This window comes from Salminus brasiliensis, chromosome 20, assembly GCF_030463535.1.
Source record: "Salminus brasiliensis chromosome 20, fSalBra1.hap2, whole genome shotgun sequence".
NCBI classification, from domain to species: domain Eukaryota; kingdom Metazoa; phylum Chordata; class Actinopteri; order Characiformes; family Bryconidae; genus Salminus; species Salminus brasiliensis.
The window spans coordinates 2839489-2861395 of record NC_132897.1 but is presented as its reverse complement, the minus strand read 5'-3'; the positions used below and the strand labels follow the sequence as shown (position 1 = coordinate 2861395).

Below are 21907 nucleotides of genomic sequence, written 5' to 3'. Positions count from 1 at the left end.
CTCTCTCTCTCTCTCTTTCTGAGTCTCTCTCTCTCTCTCTCTCTCTCTCTCTCTCTCTCTGTTTTCCTCTTCTGGATTGAGCGTGAGGCGGGGCCGCCCAACTTTCCCGGTCATTTGAGGTAACAGGAGTAAAAGTGAGTGGGTCATTCACATGCGCATGCGTGTGTGTAAGTGTGTGTAAGTGTGTGTGTGAGCACGTGGTCGACTGTTTATGGACTAGAGTAACCTGTAGTGTGGGCAGGATAGCGGCAGGCCTTCAGCGGCGATTCCCGAGTTTCGCTCGTCTGCTTTATCCGGCTTTCGGATTCTCAAAGTGGCCACTGCACACACACACATACATAAACACACACACACATACACATAAACACACACACACACGTCTGTGTAGCTCCATCCAGGCTTGTAAAGGCATCAGAAGAGGCTCACAACAGCACCGCCAGTGTGTCCCGGGACGGTCCCGTCAGCTAGAGCATGGCTTTGAAGCCGGTTCGTGAGTGGACGCTGAGGACAGTGTTTACAAACATTTTGAGTCTTAATATTAACTATTGAGAATTAATGAATAATTAATTACTCAATAGTTATTACTCCGTAACTACTATGAATTATTGAGTTATATTTTTTATATTATATATTTATTTTATATGAATTATTGAGTCGTATCAGTTATAATAATTATTTTGAATTAGTATTAAGTATGAAGTCTATGGGTATGATAATGATAATATTAGTAATAATAATACTAATAATATGAACAATATTAAGGAATTATCATTAATATAATGTAGTGCTTTACTTAAGAAGACAATTAATAAATAAAACAGCAAAAATAACTTGAATGAAATGAAAATTGAATAGAAATTGAAAAAAAAGATAAGATAGATAAAGATTTTTGATATATTGTGATATATAAATATTATTAAAATATCAAATAGAAGACAAAAGAATTGATTAGAAATAGACATTAATGAGTAAAATTAGTGAATTATTAATAAAACAAAATACAATTCCCATTTCTGTAAATAACAGCTTAAAAAAGTTGTTCCAGTAACTATAAATGCTGAATTATTCAGTTTCTATTCCGTAACTACTAAGTTATATAGTCATGCGAGTGAGGCCTGACCACTGTAAGAGAGAGGCCTGGACGTGTGGACCCTCAGTGTAAAGGGGTGCTTCCCGATTAGAAAGACGCTCCACTGACGTACAGCGAGGGTTACTCTTATGTAATGTGGCCTTGAGTTTTAGTTGCTCTCTGGCCGTGACTTTTGTTACCTTTTTGGTGTTTAAATTTGGATAGCCCCCCTCCCACCCCAACCACTGTGGCTGACCTTTAACACCACAACCTCCAAGGGCTGTACTCATCTCATGACTCCACAGCATCACAGGTACACAGCAGAGGCTGAAAAACACAGTAGATACTAGAGAAGCCGTCGTATACTGAATAACTCATAAGAGGTGGAGAAAAACTCCTAATAGAGACTGAATACGTCATTAAATTTACTAATATACTACAAAATATTTCATAATAGATACTGGATAACAGTAGATTTTAAATAATTCATAGTAGATACTCAAAACAATGTGACTAAATGAGTATAACTCAGTAATTCTTATTCATACATATTAAATAATGCATAGTGGCCACAGAATAACACAGTATATACTAAAGTATTCATTGTATACTGATTAAATAATAATAGGTATAAAAAAAAAGTAGTGGACAATAAATAAATATTAATAGAAATGAATAATTCATAATGGAGACTCAAAACAATGTAACTAAATGAGTATAACTCATAATGAGTACTGAGTAATTCTTAGTACATATGAAATAATTCATAGTGGATACGTAAAAAAATAGTATATACAAAATGTCTCTTTGTACACTTAATAAATAATAATAAGTACTAAAAAGTAATAGTGGACAACAAATAATTAATAGTAGATACTGAATAATTCAAAATGGATACTGAATAATAGATAATAGATACTTAAAACAATGTGACTAAATGAGTATAACTCATAGTGGGTACTTAGTAATTCTTAGTACATATTAAATAATTTATAGTGGAAACAGAATATAACATAGTATATACTAAATCATTCATTGTACACTTAATAAATAATAATAAGTACTAAAAAGTAATAGTGGACAACAAATAATTAATAGTAGATACTGAATAATTCATAATGGATACTGAATAATAATAGATATTGAATAATTCATAGTAAATACTCCAAACTATAGTTATGTACATATTGTACATATTAGCCCTTTTAGTACATAATAAATCATTCATAGTAGATATGGAATAATTCATAGTAGATACTAAATCATTTATTGTATATTGAATGATTAGGAATGGGTACTGGAATACTCATAGTGGATACTGACTGATTCATAGTGGAGACTAAATATTACATAATGGATACTGAATAACAGTAATATTGAATAGTTTTATGTATATAGTAGATACAAAGTATAACTCATAGTAAGTTTTAGCACATATTAAATAATTCATAGTGGATATGGATTAAAACTGTGTATCAATATCAATATCAATATTAATCAATAATAATAGGCTGTGAAAAATTAATAAAGTAGTAAATAAATAAATGTATAGAATTTTAGATCTTGAATAATTCCAGTAGATTATGAACTGTAGTAGATTATTATTGTAGATACAGTATGAGCATAATTCATAGTGGATACTGAATAATTATTGGAGGTATTGAGTAACTCCAAACAATAATTTAGTCAGAATAATTCCTGAATATTTATAATATTAAATCTTTCTGATTCATTCTTTTGTTTTCTGACGAGCATCGTGTGAAATGTTGGCTGGACTGTGCGGCTGACCGTGAATGCCTTTGTATGCTTATTTAAAAACGTTAGATGGACGAGATGGACATAGTGCCCAGTGTTACTGCACTGGACCTGGTCATTTTCCGCTGTGTTTGTTTACAGGGTGTTTTATTTACATGACTTTCAGGTTGTCGAGTAATAAACCTGTGTGTTTTCCATGGTGAAGCCTCTGAGCGTCTCTGGTGTGCGTCCTCTCGCCCTCGCCGTGGTCCGCGGTCGGTTTATAAAAAGCGTGATTCAGCGATAAAATCCCCCGGCCTGATGTTTACCAGAACAGACCGGCGAGGTGAATGAAGTACAGTAAAGCTCCGCTGCAGTCTCCGAAACACGGGCGAGAACCGACAGCCACATGAAAACAAGAGCCGATTGGAAAGTGTTTCGTAACGATTCGCGAGGCACCGGTGGAGGAATCCCCACAGAATTATGGGAAAGGGTTAACACTGACCTAGTTTCTGTGGCAACAGTGAGTGGCGCATGACATCATGGCTGTAATTATAGCTCAGGACCGCCCTCAAGGCTGTAGTCATGTGACTGCGCTATGTGTGTGTGTGTGTGTGAGGGGGAGAGTAGGGGAAATTGTGTGAGCGTGAGATTGTTTAAAGGTAATGGAACGTGCAGGAAGTCGAGGAAGTCGTCCGTTTGGGCTTTTTAAAGGCTGTTAAAGAGCCGGACGCTTGATTGTGGGGCTGTTCGCCGCTGGGCTGCTGTATTTCACATCAGCTGCCGGCGGAGAAAGCGTAGATACACACAACTCTGCTGTGTGTGTTATTGATTACGTCACGTTCAGGTCAGCAAGTCTTTCGGTCTGAAAGTAAGCGGACGCTGAAGAAGGGGGCCGGGGTGCCCCTCATTCACATTCAGTACACATACATGAGCTTGGCTCTGAGCTTTAGGGGCTTTGCTGTGAGTTGGGGTGACCATGCATCCTCATTGTTTTGGACAGGCCGGCCTTTTCACCTGCAGCTACAGGACGTCCACCCCCGGTCACCTGCGGTCAAGCACCACAGCCTTAATAAACACCCAAACGCAAATGTAAATAAACACACATGACGTTATCTGACTTAATTTATTTTATTAATGTGTTGTATTATTATTTTTTTTTTCATTGGTGTGCACTCTTTACCCTCAGCTTCATTAGCTTTACCGTCAACTTTACTGTAAACATTACCCTCAGCTTCATTAGCTTTACCGTCAACTTTACTGTAAAGTTTACCCTCAGCTTCATTAGCTTTACCGTCAACTTTACCATAAACTTTACCTTCAGCTTCATTAGCTTTACCGTCAACTTTACTGTAAACTTTACCCTCAGCTTCATTAGCTTTACCGTCAACTTTACCATAAACTTTACCTTCAGCTTCATTAGCTTTACCGTCAACTTTACTGTAAACTTTACGCTCAGCTTCATTAGCTTTACCGTCAACTTTACTGTAAACTTTACGCTCATCTTCATTAGCTTTACCGTCAACTTTACTGTAAACATTACCCTTAGCTTCATTAGCTTTACCGTCAACTTTACTGTAAACGTTACCCTCAGCTTCATTAGTTTTACCGTCAACTTTACTGTAAATATTACCCTCAGCTTCATTAGCTTTACCATCAACTTTACTGTAAACATTACCCTCAGCTTTATTAGCTTTACCGTCAACTTTACTGTAAACTTTACTCTCAGATTTATTATCTTTAGTATTAGCATTACTGTAAACTTTGTTAGCTTTACTGTAAACTTTATTAGCTTTATCATTAGCTTTGCTGTAAACTTTACTCTCAGCTTAATTAGCTTTATTATGAACTTTACTCTTAGCGTTATTATCTTTAGCATTAGCTTTACTGTAAACTTTGTTAGCTTTACTGTAAACTTCATTAGCTTTATTATTAGCTTTGCTGTAAACTTCATTAGCTTTATCATTAGCTTTACTGTAAACTTTACTCTCAGCTTTATTAGCTTTACCGTCAACTTTACTGTAAGCTTTACTCTCAGATTTATTAGCTGTATTATGAACTTTATTATTAGCTTTACTGTAAACTTTACGCTCAGCTTCATTAGCTTTACCATTAACTTTACTGTAAACATTACCCTCAGCTTCATTAGCTTTACCGTCAACTTTACTGTAAACTTTACTCTCAGATTTATTATCTTTAGTATTAGCATTACTGTAAACTTTGTTAGCTTTACTGTAAACTTTATTAGCTTTATCATTAGGTTTGTAAACTTTACTCTCAGCTTTATTAGCTTTATTATGAACTTTACTCTCAGCATTATTATCTTTAACATTAGCTTTACTGTAAACTTTGTTAGCTTTACTGTAAACTTCATTAGCTTTATTATTAGCTTTGCTGTAAACTTCATTAGCTTTATCATTAGCTTTACTGTAAACTTTACTCTCAGATTTATTAGCTTTATTATGAACTTTATTATTAGCTTTACTGTAAGCTTTACTCTTAACTTCATTAGCTTTATTATTAGTTTTGTTATTAGCCTTCCTTTAAGCTTTATTAGCTTTACTGTAAGTGTTACTATTAGCTTTATTAGCTTTATTAGTTTTATTAGCTTTACTCTTAGCTTTATTAATGGCTTTACTGTAAGCTTCTTTAGCTTTATTATTAGCATAACTGTAAACTTTACTGTAAGCTTCATTAGCTTCATTATTAGCATAACTGTAAAATGTACTGTAAACTTTATTAGCGTCATTATTAGCTTTACTGAAACCTTTACTGTAAGCTTTATTTGATTTATTATTAGCTTTACTGAAACCTTTACTGTAAGCTTTATTTGATTTATTATTAGCTTTACTGTAAGCGTTCTACTCTGCTTTATTAGCTTTATTTTTTTTAGCTATACTGTAAGTGTTAGTTAGCTTTTGTAGCTTTATTAATAGCCTTAATTGTAAGTGTCATTCTCGACTTTTAATAGCGTATTGCTAGCCTTACCCTCAGTGTTATTAGCGTCATTGTTGTATTTTTTTTCCATTATTAGCTTGACAGTTAAAAAAGCTTTATAGTGTATTATTGTTATTATAGCTTTTCTTTTAGTTTTTAAGGTTAGTTTTATTGCTAACCTTATCATTGTTAGCTATATGGTTAACTTTACACTTAGCTGTATTAGCTTTCGTATCCTTGTCCTCTTTTTTATTTTGCCTTATTTCTTAGCTTTTAGCCATTAGCGTCAGGTGTATTAGCGCAGTTGTTCAGTATGGTTAGCTTTTTTTTCTGTTAGCGGTAGTGTTCGCTGTATTTTCAGCTTTATTGTTAACCTTACTGTTAGCTCTATTGCTAACAGTCCAGCTTTACAGTTAACTTTACACTTTACACGTCGTCTGTGTTGTATTTTTAATTTACTGTTGTTTTACTGTTAGCTTTATTTACAAATGACTGTACTGTTCTCTGGGTTACTGATGCTATACCAAACATCTGATATTGGGCCCTTATCTTACTTCAGATTACACACACACACACACACACACACACACACACACACACACACGTCTCGTCGCAATTCTTGGAACTCTTCTTTGTTGGCATTTTCTTTCTGTGATTACAGGGGCCTCACTTCCTGTTTTGAGTGTGTGTAAATGTCAGGGATGGGTGTGTAGGTATGAGTGTGTGTGTGAGTGTGTGTGTGTGTGTGTGGGGGGGGTGCCTGTGTGTGCTAATTTGCTCACTATGTCCCAGTTTTAATGTCCATTTTAGCCATCTCAGCACTGTCGACCGGTATACAGGGGTACTGGTGTCCCCAGTCAACACTACGTGTCCAAATGTTTGTGGACACCCCTTCTAATGACTGCATTCTACTTCTGCTTTGCCCCCATCGCTGACACTAAGCTTGTCTAGTCCCTGTAGAGAGACGTACTGCCAATAGAATAGGACTCTCTGGAGCAGATAACCCAACATGACCCTATCAGCACCATGCTGCCTACTAATGCCAGGGGTGGGCTATAGAGGGGTAATATAAAGCCCCCCAGCGTTGAGAAGCTGTGGAGCAGTGGAAGAACTGTGTTCTCTGGAATGATGGTGGTGATCATCTATCCCATATCCTGACCTCACTGACGCTCTTGTGGCTGAATGCAATCAAATCCTCACCGCAATGCTGCAGGATCGGATCAGTGAATGAGCAGGTGTCCCAATACTTTTGTCCATCTCTCTTTCTCTCTCTGTCCAGCTCTCCCGTTGAGGTACGCCAGTCCTCCCCCTCTCTTTCTCGCCCTCTTTTTATTTATCTCTCTCTCTCTCCTGTACACACACACACACACACATCCATGTGACGGCTCCCCGCTCCGCTATTCCTGCAGGAGTGTGTGGCTGCGCTGCCGCAGTTAATGAAAAATGAATGGGCTAGAATTTCCACGGCTACGCTGGCCCAGCGGCGGCCCAATGGCGGCAAAGCAGCGGCACTTTACCTGCCACTGCTCATTAACTCACATTAAACCCACACTCGGGGTCAGCGTTTAAACATCAACTGGTCAGATAGCAACACGGTGTTGGCGTTTAGGGAAGGAGGGGGTCGTAGCTCACATTTGGCCTTATATAGTAATTAAGTACAACAATAATAATAATATATGCATAATAAAAGGCAAAAGCACTGACTGAGTGTCTCTGTGTGTATGTTCCCCCGACTGTCTGAGAGCTGTGAAGAGGCGGGGCTTAAATACTGCTTTTTGTCACATGTGGTGAACTCGACCAATCAGATTCACAGATTCCATTTAGTTCCACAAGCACTAGTTATCTGTTACTGTGCCTTTAAGAGTGGTATATGTAAATTACACCTGTTCTGATTGGCTGCCTTGTTCTAAAAGATGGGATTAACCACTGAATTAAGAGGGCAGGGAAAGACTGCTGTAGTCTGACTAGTCTGTCCCTATATAAACGGAATGTACGTTAAATGACAAAAGTATTGGGACGCCTGCTTGTCGCTCATCATTTCTTCTGAAATCAAGGCTGTTAAAAAGAGTTGATCCTGCTTTTGTTGGAGTAACTGTCTCTACTGTCCAGGGAAAAGGCTTTCTGCTAGATTTTGGAGGAGCATTGCTGTGAGGATTTGATTGCATCAGCCACAAGAGCAGTAGTGAGGTTGGAGAGATGATCACCACCCCACCTCATCATCCCCAAACCAACTCCGCCAACTCATCCCAGAAGTCATTCCAGACAACACAGCTCTTCCACTGCTCCACAGCTCCTCAATGCTGGGGGGGCTTTACACCCCTCTATAGCCCACGTCTTTGGCTCATGTGTGGCTCCTCCAGCCACTCTAGAGAAGGGCATGCTGGCCTTAGGCTCTCTCGCATGGCTGCTCCACAATGTTCCCTTTCCATTGGTCAGGATTTTTTTTCTTGAATGGAAATATAGACCAGCAGAACTAGTGTCCGCATACTTTTGGACAGGTAGTGTGTCTGAATGTGTTGCTGTGAAGAATCACTGAGGTTGTAATGGTCTAAAGAACAATGGCAGAGCAGCATCACACGCAATCCTGCAGCCTCCAGTGCAACGATGTAGAGTGGGGTAGTTCGGGGCGCTGGCCCTTTAAATGTGGCTACGTCTGAGTCGAACATATGGGGAGCTAATCTTAGCCTGACTCCTGAGAGAGAGAGAGAGAGAGAGAGAGAGAGAGAAACCTGGCAACACGCCACTGTGCAGAGCTCTCTCGCTCTCTCGCTCGCTCTCTCGCCCGCTCTCCAGCCTGGTTCTTTATTTAGGGGCAGGAGAACGGGCCAGCGGGTCGACTCTGTAGGTGGTTTTAATGCCGGGTTCGATTCTCCTGCCGTGTTGATGCTCCTCAGAGGAATGTGTGGAATTCTCCCGTAGCCGGAAGTTTTTACGAGGTGTTTCGGAAGCACCGGCTAATTCCATCGTGTTGCTCCTCGTCCCTCTTCCCTCCCCAGCATCATTGTTCCTCCAGGCTTCTCTGGCCCGGCTGTTCCCTCCGTTTTCCCCCTCTCCGTCCCTCTCCTCAAATTTCCTTCCCCTCCCTCTCGCGCTGCACTCAGATCCCCCCACGACCCGACCCTCTCCCACCCTCTCCCACCCTCTCCCACAGCTTTACTGACTCACTGAGTGATGAGAACGACTCCACCCTTCCCCCATATCTCTCTCTCTCTCTCTCTCTCTCACTTTCTCTCATTCTTTTTCCATGTTGGGACTGTTCGGTACTGTTCGGTACTGATATATGGACCACTACACCTCAGTTATTAAAATTCTTATTATATTACTTATGGCGTTCCACAGGGCTCTGTCCCGGGCCCCCTTGTATTCCCTTTTTTATGGTTTACCGATTATTAACAAATATGGCCTCGGTTGCCATACATAGACAGGGCTGAGCTCATACATATATATAAATATATTTAGTGTACAGTCTTCTGTATCTTTGTCTTTCTTTTTTTCTGTCTCTCTCTCTCTCTCTCTTTCTCTTTCTTTTTCTTTATCCACATTCTACTTTCCCTTTTCCCTCTCGCCTCCTTCCTCCATACCATGACCGTTCGGTATAATTACCCTTACATTACAGCCCTGTTATAGTGTTTTTATTCATATTACATTCCTTATGGTGTTCCACAGGGCTCCGTTCTGGGCCCCCTTGAAATTTGTGACATTTCTCATTTTTCCTTTCTTTTGTTCCCTCTGTTTCTCTCCTTTCTCTTTCCCTCACTCTCTTTCTCCTTTTGCTCATTTTGAACTCACTTTTACTCTTTTCTCACTCTTACATTCACTTTTCTTTCTCTCTCTCTCTCTCTCTCTCTCTCTCTCGCTATCTCACTATCTCTCCTCCTTTACTCGTTCTCCTTTCTCTTCACTGTGACCGTTCAGTGTGATTACCTTTACCGTTACAGCCCTGTTATAGTGTTTTTAGTGTGCGAATACGTGGCATCACGCTCCGAGAAAGAATTATATTCCTTATAATTTCTTAAAGAATTATATTCTCCCTCTCTCTCTCTCTCTCTCTCTCTTTCTTTATCGTTATTGACATTCTACTTTCCCTTTTCCACTCTCCCCTCCTTTCTCCTCACCATGACCGTTCGGTATAATTACCCTTACATTACAGCCCTGTTATAGTGTTTTTATTCATATTACATTCCTTATGGCGTTCCACAGGGCTCCGTCCTGGGCCCCCTTCTGTTCACTTTCTATGGTTTTCCACTGAGTAATTAGTGAGATTATTAACAGGTATGGACTCAGTTGACAGACACAGACAAAGCTGAGCTCACACACAATTTGTTTTAGTGGACAGTCCTTTTGTTTCTGTCTTTCATCATGTCTTTGTTCTTTCGTTCTCTCTCTCTTTCCCCTCTCTTCTCCTTTCTCCTCACTGTGACCGTTCGGTGCGATTACCCTTACCGTTACACCCCTGTTAGTTACACCCCTGATAGTGTTTTAATTCTTATTTGCAGAAAGTGTGTGAATGCGTGGCAATCACATCCCAATACAGAATTATTTTCCTTATGGTGTTCCACAGGGCTCCGTTCTGGGCCCCCTTCTGTTCACTTTATATGGTTTAACACTGAGTGATTAGTGAAATTATTAACAAGTATGACCTCAGACAAGGCTGAGCTCACACACCAGTTTCTCTCATTCTTTCTTTCCCTCATTTACCTCACCTCTCTCTCTCTCTCTCTCTCTCTTTGTGAGTGGTGTAGGGTGGGGGGTGGGGGTGGGGTTTCAGTGCTGCGTGCCGACTCGCACGTGCCTCGCGTCAGCCAAGTAAGCAAGACTAGGAGTCTCTCTCTCTCTCTCTCACACACACACACACACACACACATATAAACACACACACACACACATACACACAGAGGGACAATTCGGGTCAGAGATATGGGGTAGTGGAGGAAGGCGAACCGAAAGAGAGAGAGAGAGAGAAAGATGTAAGAGTAAGTAAAAGAATAGAGAACAAAAGGGCGAGAGAGAGGGCGAGAGAGAGAGAGGGGTTAAAAGAGTGTTAGAGGTAAAAGATCAAAGCGGTGAGGAAAAGGGAGGAAGAATCGGGCTGTTTGATGTTGTAGTTTATATTAAAACCGCGAGGAAGCAGAAGATGCAGCTTCCTTTATTCAGATGACCTCAGTGACCCCTAATCTGAGGGGCTGCAGATGATGGCCTCAGTGGATCTTGTTTGGCTTTGGCTCCAGATGGTTGTATTTAAGGCCACCTTTAACGATGTCCAGATGTCTGTTCACATGACCAACAATTTCACTTCATTGTTTTCAACAGATCTGGTCCTAGTAACACTTTGTGTAATAGAGACTTTGTAACACATGCATAAGCTTGATATAACATGTTAATAAAGCACTAGAGGAAAAGTTGTGAACAGCTTTTGACTGTTCAAAAGACATTTTCACAGCTTTCTTCAGCATGGGTTAGTAGAACGTTTTGTAATAAAGACTTTATAACACATGCATAAGGAGTAAATAACATGCTTATAAAGAACTTTTTCACTGTATTCGCAAGATAATGTCACATTCTTTTCTCTAATCTTACTTGTCTTAGTAAAATGTTGTGTAATAGGGACTTTACACGTGTATAAGCATTAGATAACATTTTGTCACTTGTATCAATAACATTTTTATAATAGAGACTTTATAACATGCATAAGCTTTGAATAACATGTTTATAAGCCACTTAGGAGCATTAGGGGATATTCACAAGATGACAATTTTACAAAATCATTTAATAAAAAATTATTTTAATAGCACTATGTAAAAGTCTTTATAACACATGCATAAGCAATGAATAACATGTTCATAAAGCAGTATAGGCTGGACCTGTAAACAGTTTTTGACTGCATTCGTAAGATAATTCAGGAAAGACTTTATAACACATGCATGAGCATTGAATTTCATGTTTATAAACACTGTAGGATTACTTGTGAACAGCCTTTGCAGCCTACTAACACGTTAGATCCCTTTTACAGCATCTCACGTGTTAGTAGCACTTTTTGTAATAGAGGCTTTATAACACATGCATAAGCATTGAATAAAGTTTTTAAAGCCGTACAGGAGTAGTTGTCAACAGCTGTCATAAGTGACTGTATTCATAAGATGACTTTCATTTTTTATGTAACTTGTGTTCGTAGCAACTTATGTAACAGAGACTTTATAACACATGCATAGGCATTGAATAACATGTTTATAAAGCAGTAAAAGAGTAGTTCTTAACAGTCTGTATTTACAAGATTTCACAAAATGTAACGTTAGTTGCACTTTGTAATAAAGACTTTATAACACATGCATAAGCATTGAATAACATGTTTATAAAGCAGTAAATGAGCAGTTCTTAACAGTCTGTATTCACAAGATTTCACAAAATGTAACGTTAGTTGCACTTTGTAATAAAGACTTTATAACACATGCATAAGCATTGAATAACATGTTTATAAAGTAGTAAATGAGCAGTTCTTAACAGTCTGTATTCACAAGATTTCACAAAATTTTACAGTAGTAGCACTTTGTAATAAAGACTTTATAACACATGCATAAGCATTGAACAGCCTGCTAAATAAAGCACTAAGGGAGTACTTGTGAACTGGTCACTCTTCTTGTCTGCTGTCTGCTTCTGTCCAGGGTGTTGGTGACTTTTGGGAAAGCATATCTATGACTCATGTGGTCAGTAATCAGTACTGACTGATGCCTGGTCAAGCAGAAATGCTGTCATTTTTGTTACTTTGACCAAATCTGAGTGTGTTCGATTGCTCTGTGTTTATATGTGTGTATGTAAGCACACATTTGTGTAGTGTGGGTTTGGCAGGGGGTGGTTGTCCATGTTTGCTATGTCAGAGTGTGTGTGTGTGTGTGTGTGTGTGTAGGAGAGATGAGGAGATGAGTGGAGGATGATGACTCAGGACTGAGTATTAAACTGAAGGAGAAAAACAGAGCAACAGTCACACAGACTGAAAGTCACACAGTGAGCTTTCAGCTATCGCTCATCAACACTCTTCAGAGAATTCACTGATGGAGATCTTTCCACAGGTCACTATGGCTCTGCTCAAGGTCAGCCAGCATCATATCTTATATACATGATATGGAACTGGACAATTTAGCCTCCATTTCAATGTCATAGGAGTGTGTCATATGTGTGTTATAACTATGTAATAATCATTGAAATTCAGGTAGTGTGAACTTGCTTTTAGCAGTTTTAGCCTTTTTTGTGCTTTGATGTTTCAGAAACATTGCTTAGTTCTACTTGGAGTGTCATAGGAGTGTCATTTATGTGTTATAACTATGTAATAATGTAAATAATGTAAACTAAATCGTTACACTTTTACAATTATTAGATGTTTTAGCCTTTTTGTGCTTCAGGTTTTCAGAAACATTGGTTAGATCAGCTTGGGGTGTCATAGGAGTGTCATATATGTGTTATAACTATGTAATAATGTATATAATGTACATTTAAATAGTGTAAGCTGGCTGTTTTAACCTTGTGAGCTACATTGGGGTTTCAGAAAGGCTGGTTAGAGCTGCTTCGAGTGGCAAGTGTTGTTATAACTGTGTAATAACCTACAGTGAAAATGCTATTTCAGCATGAGATGGTTTAGCCCGGTGTGCCTAAAAAAAGGTTGGTTAGATCAGCTTGGAGTGTCATAGGAGTGTCATAATGTGTTATAACTATGTAATAATGTATATAATGTACATTTTTAATAGTGTAAACTGGATGTTTGTACCTTTTGATGTACATTGAGTTTTCAGATAGGCAGCTTTGAGTGTCATAAGAGTGTCGTGTTGACTGTATAATAACGCTATTAGACGTTTAGGCTGTTATAACTATGTAATGTATGTATTTACATTTAAATGTTTACACTGTTGCACTATTAGATGTTTTGGCTACATTTGAGTTTTGAGATTGGTTGGATTGGCTTATGGGGTCATACATGTGTTATAAATGTGTAATAACATACAGTGTATTAGATATGAATGTTTTTAGCATTAGATGTTTTAGCCTTGTGTGCTACTTTGAGTTTTCTGCATGGTTGGAATGATCTGCTAGGAGTGTCATAGCATGTCAAATGTGTTATAGCTATGTAATAACGGGCTTAATGTATATTAAAATAGTGTAAACTAGATGTTTACACTTTCACACTATTACACAGGTTGGTTAGGTCGGCTTCTAGTGTCATAGGTGTGTTATAACTATGTAATAACATGAAGTGTAACTTAAAATGGTGTAAATTAGATGTTTACACTCATTTAAATGAATATACGTTATTATACTATAAGAGTTTAGATGTTAGCTTTAGTTGTATGTTTGTTTATAACTATGTGATAAAGTTACTAGATTTAGATGTTTACACTATTAGATGTTTTGTAGCCTTGTGTGCTACTTTGTGTCTTTTGAATGGTTGGTTGGATCTGCTAGGAGTGTCGTATGTGTGTTATAACTATGTAATAACAAAAAAATGACAATTTTATTAGTGTAAACAAGCTGCCAAACTGTATATTTAGATTGTTTGAAAGTTCTGAAGGTTTTTTCCTTCTCCTGTAAAGTTGCTGTTTTGGAGATACAGGATTTTTGTAAGACAGTGCAGATGTGTGGGATGTTTGCATGTATTTATATATGTGTGTGTGTGTGTGTGTGTGTGTGTGTGTGTATGTGTGTGTGTAGGTCAGTATGTAGGGTCTCGGTTTCACATCCTCACTCATCTCTCTCTCGTGGTGATGTAACAAAACGAAGTCTTATGACCTGAGGTTTGTGGTTGGCTCGCCCGAGTCTTGGGATTTAAGTGGAGGTTTTCACGGTTGCACAGTAGAACCTTCTTTTCCAACACGTTCTAGTTTGTAGGTTGGGTAACACCACCCTTCCTCCCATGGAAGACTGGGGTTCGATTCCCTGGCCTGGGAAGGCCATTACACAAACACCGATAAGAGTCCCTGGGCAACTCTTCGTCTAACTCTACATTCTCCTACCTGTGGAACCCGATTCACATGCAGGAGCTCTGGATAAGAGGCTGTAACCTTAATCGATTGGCCAGTTGATTGTTTAGGCCTCGGGGTAGAGCATTGGAGCATTGGCTTGGAGTACTGGTGCATTAGGCTGGAGCATTGGAGCACTGGCTTGGAGTACTGGGGCATTAGGCTGGAGCATTGGCTTGGAGTACTGGGGCATTGGGCTGGAGCATTGGAGCATTGGCTTGGAGTACTGGTGCATTAGGCTGGAGCATTGGCTTGTAGTACTGGGGCATTGGGCTGGAGCATTGGAGCATTGGCTTGGAGTACTGGGGCATTAGGCTGGAGCATTGGCTTGGAGTACTGGGGCATTGGGCTGGAGCATTGGAGCATTGGCTTGGAGTACTGGGGCATTGGGCTGGAGCATTGGAGCATTGGCTTGAAGTACTGGGGCATTGGGGGCTGGAGCATTGGAGCATTGACTTGGAGTACTGGTGCATTGGGCTGGAGCATTGGAGCATTGACTTGGAGTACTGGTGAATTGGGCTGGAGCATTGGCTTGGAGTACTGGTGCATTGGGCTGGAGCATTGGAGCATTGACTTGGAGTACTGGTGAATTGGGCTGGAGCATTGGCTTGGAGTACTGGTGCATTGGGCTGGAGCATTGGAGCACTGGCTTGGAGTACTGGTGCATTAGGCTGGAGCATTGACTTGGAGTCCTGGAGCATTGGAACAGTGGTATGGAGGAACGCTAGATGTTGTTCAGCTACATCTTTGCAGCCATATTATGCATAACACTGCTAATCTTCCATGCTTTGTTCAGCTGTAGGTTCTGCTAATCGGTTGCTCTTTGCTTTGCCTCCAGTTTAGAGGAAATGCAAATGTCACTTCTAGGTCCTTTTTTTGTTTTTGAGGAAGTGGCAGGAATTTCCAGTGGTGGCACATAGGTGAGTTATGTTGACACAAAGGATGTCTTGTGTAACCGACTTCATGGGTTTTCAATTTCATTTCCAATCATTTAGGCACATTTCTGTGAACTAAACATCGATTTCCATAACTTACACTTTATTCCCAAAACAACTGGCCAGTTTGGGGAAAACTGACCATCATTTTTCAGGTGGATTTCAGTTATATCTATTGTTTGAGTATTGGAGCATGGGTTTAGACCATTGGAACACCAGGCTGGAATACTGGAGCATTGGGCTGGACTTCTGGAGATTTGGGTTGGAGTACTGGAGCCTTGAGTTTGAGTATTGGAGCTCAGAGCACCATCCCAGTGGCACACCAGCAGCACCCATAGCTGTTTGAGTCATTTGGAGTTTGGGTTTGGGGTGTAGAACACAATCATTAAACTGATTCAAGCACCAAAGCATTGGTTGGGGTTTTGGATCAGTGCTTCAGGCTGCAGCTGTGCTTCCCTATCACAGCCCTGGAGCAAAAGCCTGCCCTGCATACGCCCTGCCCTACAAGCCCTTCCTGAGTTGAAGTGGGTGTGTTGGGTGGCGGAGAGCGTAAAACACTTAAATGTGCAGGAGAGGTGGTGCTCCAGGAACAGGGTTGAGAACATTGGGCCTGGTGTATTGAGCTTTAGGTTAGTGCAATGTTGGGTAACGTTGAGTACCAGAGCTTTGAGATCGAGGTTTGGAACACTGGGTTGGAGTATCAGAGTCACTGGAGCTTTGAGTTGGAGTTCTGGAGTACTGGGTTCGAGGTTTTTGAGCATTGACTTGGTAGGAGTGTCAGAGTGGAGTTGGCATATTAGAGCATTGAGTTGGAGTACTAGAGCCTTGAGTTTGAGGATTGGGGATAGGTTTAGACCATTGGAAGACCAGGCTGGAATACTGGAGATTTGGGTTGAAGTACTGGAGCCTTGAGTATTGGAGCATAGGTTTAGACCATTGGAAGACCAGGCTGGAATACTGGAGATTTGGGCTGGAGTACTGGAGATTTGAGTTTGAGTATTGGAGCATAGGTTTAGACCATTGGAAGACCAGGCTGGAATACTGGAGCACTGGGCTGGAAGTCTGGAGATTTGGGTTGAAGTACTGGAGCCTTGAGTTTGAGGATTGGTGCATAAGTTTAGACCATTGGAAGACCAGGCTGGAATACTGGAGCACTGGGCTGGAAGTCTGGAGATTTGGGTTGAAGTACTGGAGCCTTGAGTATTGGAGCATAGGTTTAGATCATTGGAAGACCAAGCTGGAATACTGAAGATTTGGGCTGGAGTACTGGAGATTTGAGTTTGAGGATTGGAGCATAGGTTTAGACCATTGGAAGACCAGGCTGGAATACTGGAGATTTGGGTTGAAGTACTGGAGCCTTGAGTATTGGAGCATAGGTTTAGACCATTGGAAGACCAGGCTGGAATACTGGAGCACTGGGCTGGAGTTCTGGAGATTTGAGTATTGGAGCATAGGTTTAGACCATTGGAACACGAGGCTGGAATACCAGAGATTTGGGTTTGGGTCTGAGAATTGAAGCATTAGGCCAAAACACTGCTACACTGGGTCGGCGTGTCAGAGCTTGGGTGGGTTTGGAGCTGGACTTTTGGATGAGCATTGAGGTCAATGTGGTGAATCTCAGAGCTGAGGTCTTCAACTCCGGACTTTGGATTTTGTAACCCCTGATAGTTCATTTGACTCCTAATGTAACTGATTAGCCACATTGTGTCAAAATCCTGGACTGTAGGACGGATTCAAGGTCCAGAGTTGAAGACCTGGCTGGATAGTGGAGCTGGACTGGAGTATTGGAGAATTGGGCACTGGTTTGGTGTGTAAGCGCTAACAGGCTCTCGTCTCAGTTGCGTCATTTTCACACTTCGGGGTGAAGAGCTGTCTGGGAGGTGGCAGTTCCCACACTGAAGGTGTGTGTGTGTGTTTGGGCCTCACCACGGTTCTTTCTTAGTCCCTGTGTTTCCTTCTGTTCGTTAGTTGTTCGTTAGATTGCGTCGGTAAATGTATTAAAAGAAGGTGCCCTCAGTTAACAAGTGATCGAGACCACCCCCTAACCCCCTTGTCTTCTGAGTTGCGATTAATCGTCCTAAGCTGATTGTAGCGGTAATAAAAGAAGTGCTGCGTCACTCATGGAGGGGTTTCAGAGAGCTAGCGAGAGCGGGAGGTGGGAGGGCGAGTGAATGAGCATGTATGCGGGGTGGGCACCTTCATATTGCGTGGCATGACACATCTGCCCACCCCCATACACCTGGTTTAGGTGGCAGGATTCTGTGATGATGCAAGAGTGCTATCACAACCTCTCGCACCCCTTTCCTCTCGCACGCCCTCCCTCTCTCACTGGATTTCCCCAGTGTGTTCCCTCTTCTCTTCACCCATCGACTCCCACCAGTGACTGAGCACTTTTGCCTCTCCGCCTGGGCTTCCGCCTGTGTGTGTGTGTGTGTGAGTGTGTGTGTTTTGGGGTTGCCTTGCCTCCGCTGTACACGTGCCAGTGTCGACTGTGCCAACCCGAGTGACAGGACCGGAGAGCGAAAGAGCAGGACACGCGAGAGTCGCTCAGTCTCTCTCCGCCTGTCCAAAACCGGGCACGGCGGCGACAGAAAGAGCGAGAGAGCATCAGGAATGAAGGACAGCGAGGAAGAGTTAGAGAGTGTCGGAGGGGGGGAGATAGCGAGAGATCGTTTGGGTCGGCAGAGCACCGAGCGGTGAATAAGCGAGCCAAAGCCTTCGAGCCCGAAAAACAAACCCTTGCGCGCAAGAGAGAGAGAGAGAGAGAGAGAGAGAGAGACAACGCGAAAGTGAGAAAGAGATGAAGGAGAGTGAGGAGAGGTCCGGGCTCGAGCGGACCATGGGCAGGCGGCTAGCTGGAGCTGGAGCCTGAGCCGGAGCTGGAGCCGGAGCCGGAGCCAGAGCCGGAGGAGAGCAGGAGGAAGATTTAAAGGGCAGGGTAGTCTGGAGACTGGAGCAGTCGCCTTGTCTCTCTCGGTGTCTCCTCGACTCTCCGGCTCTTCTGCCCTACGTTGGAGCCTCTCGTCCCACCAGCCTGCCGTTTCCCCCTCCTGCGTTCGCTCGGTCTCGCTCTTTCACTTTCGCTGGCGGACGAGCCGCCGAGGACGGAGCTAAGCAAAGCGAAGACTCTCATGTGTTGCCTGGTTGTGGTTCTTTGGTTCCTCAAACCTTCCTGTCAGTCTCTCCCTACCGCCTCCCATTTTTCGTAGGATGCCGTCCACCTCTTCGCCCAAAGAGCGCTGCCGGTGTGCGATCCCTCAAACCGCTGCGTAACTTGGAAGCGCTGCAGCTGTGTGTCAGCAAAACCCGCCGCTTTCCGCTCTCGCTCTGCATAAGGATAAAAAGCTGTTATCATTTCCAACAAAATGCCCTTCTCCACAATGCCTCCGCCAAGCGAGACGGAGGCAGACCGAATCGGGCTAAACGTGGCGAGGAATAAGCGGCAAGGCGGGTACTTTGAGCGTGGAGTGTTACCCTAGGAATGAAGAACGCCCCGTACGAGGGAGAGGGCTGCACAGATAAACACACAAATATATGTCTGTTGTGTGAAATGAGGGAATGTTAGGCTGGAGCTGCCGCCGCCACCGCCGGCGCTGCTGCCGCCGCTGCTGCCGCCGCTTCTGCTGCTGCCGCTTCTGCTGCCGCTGTTGCCGGCGCTACCGCCTCGCTTGCATTAAAGCCTTTATTTTTTCCGCTGCTGATATTTTTAGCCGCTGTGAATGCAGTGGGAAGCTCGGAGAGAGCGACGGGGCTGCAGGGAAGTCTGCCGAAACAGCTGCATCCTCCATGTTGTTGAGCCAAAGAGAAAGTGACCAGTGACCAAAACACGCCTCTAAATATCGGGTTCTGCTTTTTGTTGGATCTTCTCAGTTGAGGCGGCTAAAAACGAAGCCTACGTTAGGATTGATGCCTTTCTCTTTCCCTCTCTCTTCCTCTCTCTCTCTCTCTCTCTCTCCTCCCCTCAGCTGAGCCTGCCGCTAGCGGCCCGTCCACCCCAGCTTCCCTCGCCTGCCTGCGTTTTCCTCCTCCATTCCATACTACGTGCCCAGTGTGAGTCAGATAATGGCCTCTCTCGCACTGCGCTAGCTGAAAAGCAGAGGGGGGAGGAGGCACGAGGGGCAGGGAGGGAGGGAGGGAGGGAGAGAGAGGGGGGAGGGAGAGAGAGAGAGAGAGAGAGCACGAGTACGAGTGTGCGAAAGACAGAGAGAGAGAGATAAAGAGAGGGAGAGGAGGGGTTTGTAGAGGCGAAGCGCAGTCAGTCTGCGGACGAGAAAGAAGAGCGAGAGAGAAACAGAGGGAATACAGAAAGAAGGAAGGAAGGGAGGAGCGCAGAGACATAATGTGAGAAAGGCGACAAGGGAGAGAGAGAGAGAGAGAGAGAGAGCGTGACGGCGGCAGCGGCAGCAGCAGTGGTGGTGGTAGTGGTAGTGGTGGTGGCAGGAGGAGGAAGAGAGCGAGAGAATACAAGCAAGTGAGCGTGGGGGGAGGTGTGTGTGTGTGTGTGTGTGTGCGTGCGAGTGTATGCGTGCGAGTGAGTGTATGCGTGCTTGCATGTCTGCGCTCGACAGAGTGTGTGTGTGTGTGTGTGTGTGTGTGTGTGTGTGTGTGTTTGAGTGTGTGTGAGCGCATGTGTTGCCGCACTGACTGACTGACTGACTGACTGACCGAGACGAAGGGAAGGAGAGACGGGTAGAAAGACAGAGAGAGAGACAGAGAGAGAGAGAGAGACAGAGAGAGAGACAGAGAGACAGAGGAAGACGGAGACACAGGCTGTAAAGGACAGGCAGAAAGAAAGGAAAGGAAGCCCAGGGCCGATTGCGACCGGCTTGTCTGTTCCCTGCGCTGTGTCGCTCGGCATTTGTCGTTCCATGCACTTTTCCTGTCCACTCCACCCTCCACTGTCTATACTGTCTACTGACCGGACAGCCCGACCAGCGTAAGTAGCCGGATTCTCCCTCCCTTTCTTTCTTTTTGTCTCTTTTGCTCTTATTTTCGTCCCTTTCCTCAATTGTGGGTCGCCTTGTCTTGCCCGGACCTCCAGTCTGCAGGTCACTGGATATAATGTGTGTATAAATATGTGTGTATCTATAAATGAGTGTGTGTGTGTGTGTAGGGGGGGTGTCGTGTGTCTATCCGTGTGGATTTGTGTTCAGCTGTCTGCTCCCAGGCACCCCCACTACCACCCCCCTCACCCACCCCCCCCCCCCCACACACACACACACACAGAGCCCCCCTCCACCACCCCCAGCACCCTCCACCCTCCCTGCCGGTCTCGCTCTCTGCTTTGTGCTGTCATCCTCTCTAGGCATCCGTTGTGTGTGTGTGTGTACGTGTAAGTGTGTGTGTGAGAGGACTGAAGATATGGATCCATGACAGAACTCGTGTGCTGCACGTTTTGTTTAAAAGGCTCAGTCACTCACACTCGCGCACACACACTCGCACACACACACACTCGCACACACACACACTCGCGCTCAAACTCGCGTCATTCTTTAAAGCCGGGTAAAACGAGTCAGGCAGCCCCGTCTGGTTGGGCGTGTTGATGTTTTGGTAGTGCTGGAGTGAGGGAGTGTGTGTGTTGGAGTGTGTCAGAGCGGCAGAGCCAGGGCACGCCACAAATAGTTGCTTGAACACGTGCTTCTTTTTTTTTTTTTTCGCTCTGTCATCAGGGAGCGCTGGAAAGGTGTGTGTAGAGGTGTGTAGCAGTGTGTGAGGGTCACATAGAGAGAGATTTGAGGTACCGGGTCCACGTTGGGGAAGCGTCCCCTCCTCCGCTAAGAGGAAAACAAAGGTCTGTCATAAGAGTTGTGTGGCTGAGCACCACGGACGTGCGACCAGTGGGGGTTCCGGTCCGTAAGCCGTGCTTTTTGACCGTCCCGTTTGGAGATCCCTTTTGGAGGGCTGTCTCATTAAGGGGACCTTATAGCGTAAATTTAGTGTTGTTTCTACGTGCCGGTTTGACCAGAGGAGGTTGGATCCCCCCCCACCCTTCTTTACGAGGCTTGGCTCACTGCTTTGCGACAGCATCAGGTCGTCAGACTGACTTGACTTGAGCAGGGCTATCGCGCATCGTTGCATCCATCGTTTGACCCCTTTGTTGCATCGGTGGGACGTCCTCAAAGCTAGAGAGCTGATGGACCCGTCACAGGGGTGCCTGCCGTCCACACGCATTGTGAATAAATCCAGGCATTCAGCTGATCAGATGATATTATTTTTCGACACAATGAAGA

The 21907-nt window shown here is 43.2% G+C and overlaps 1 protein-coding gene across 2 annotated transcripts in view; it reads left to right on the top strand.

The window, feature by feature from the left end:
• Positions 1 to 21907, top strand: part of tet3 (tet methylcytosine dioxygenase 3) — a 49701-nt gene that overhangs the window by 1102 nt on the left and 26692 nt on the right. The window contains exon 1 of one of the 2 annotated variants that reach the window (XM_072665211.1): positions 12746 to 12825. The exons of the other annotated variant lie outside the window; for it this stretch is intronic. Within the exon in view, the coding sequence (XP_072521312.1) occupies positions 12787 to 12825 (39 nt within the window). The 5' untranslated portion in view covers positions 12746 to 12786. Of the gene's footprint in view, positions 1 to 12745; positions 12826 to 21907 lie in introns of those variants that run through there. 2 annotated transcript variants of the gene reach the window in all.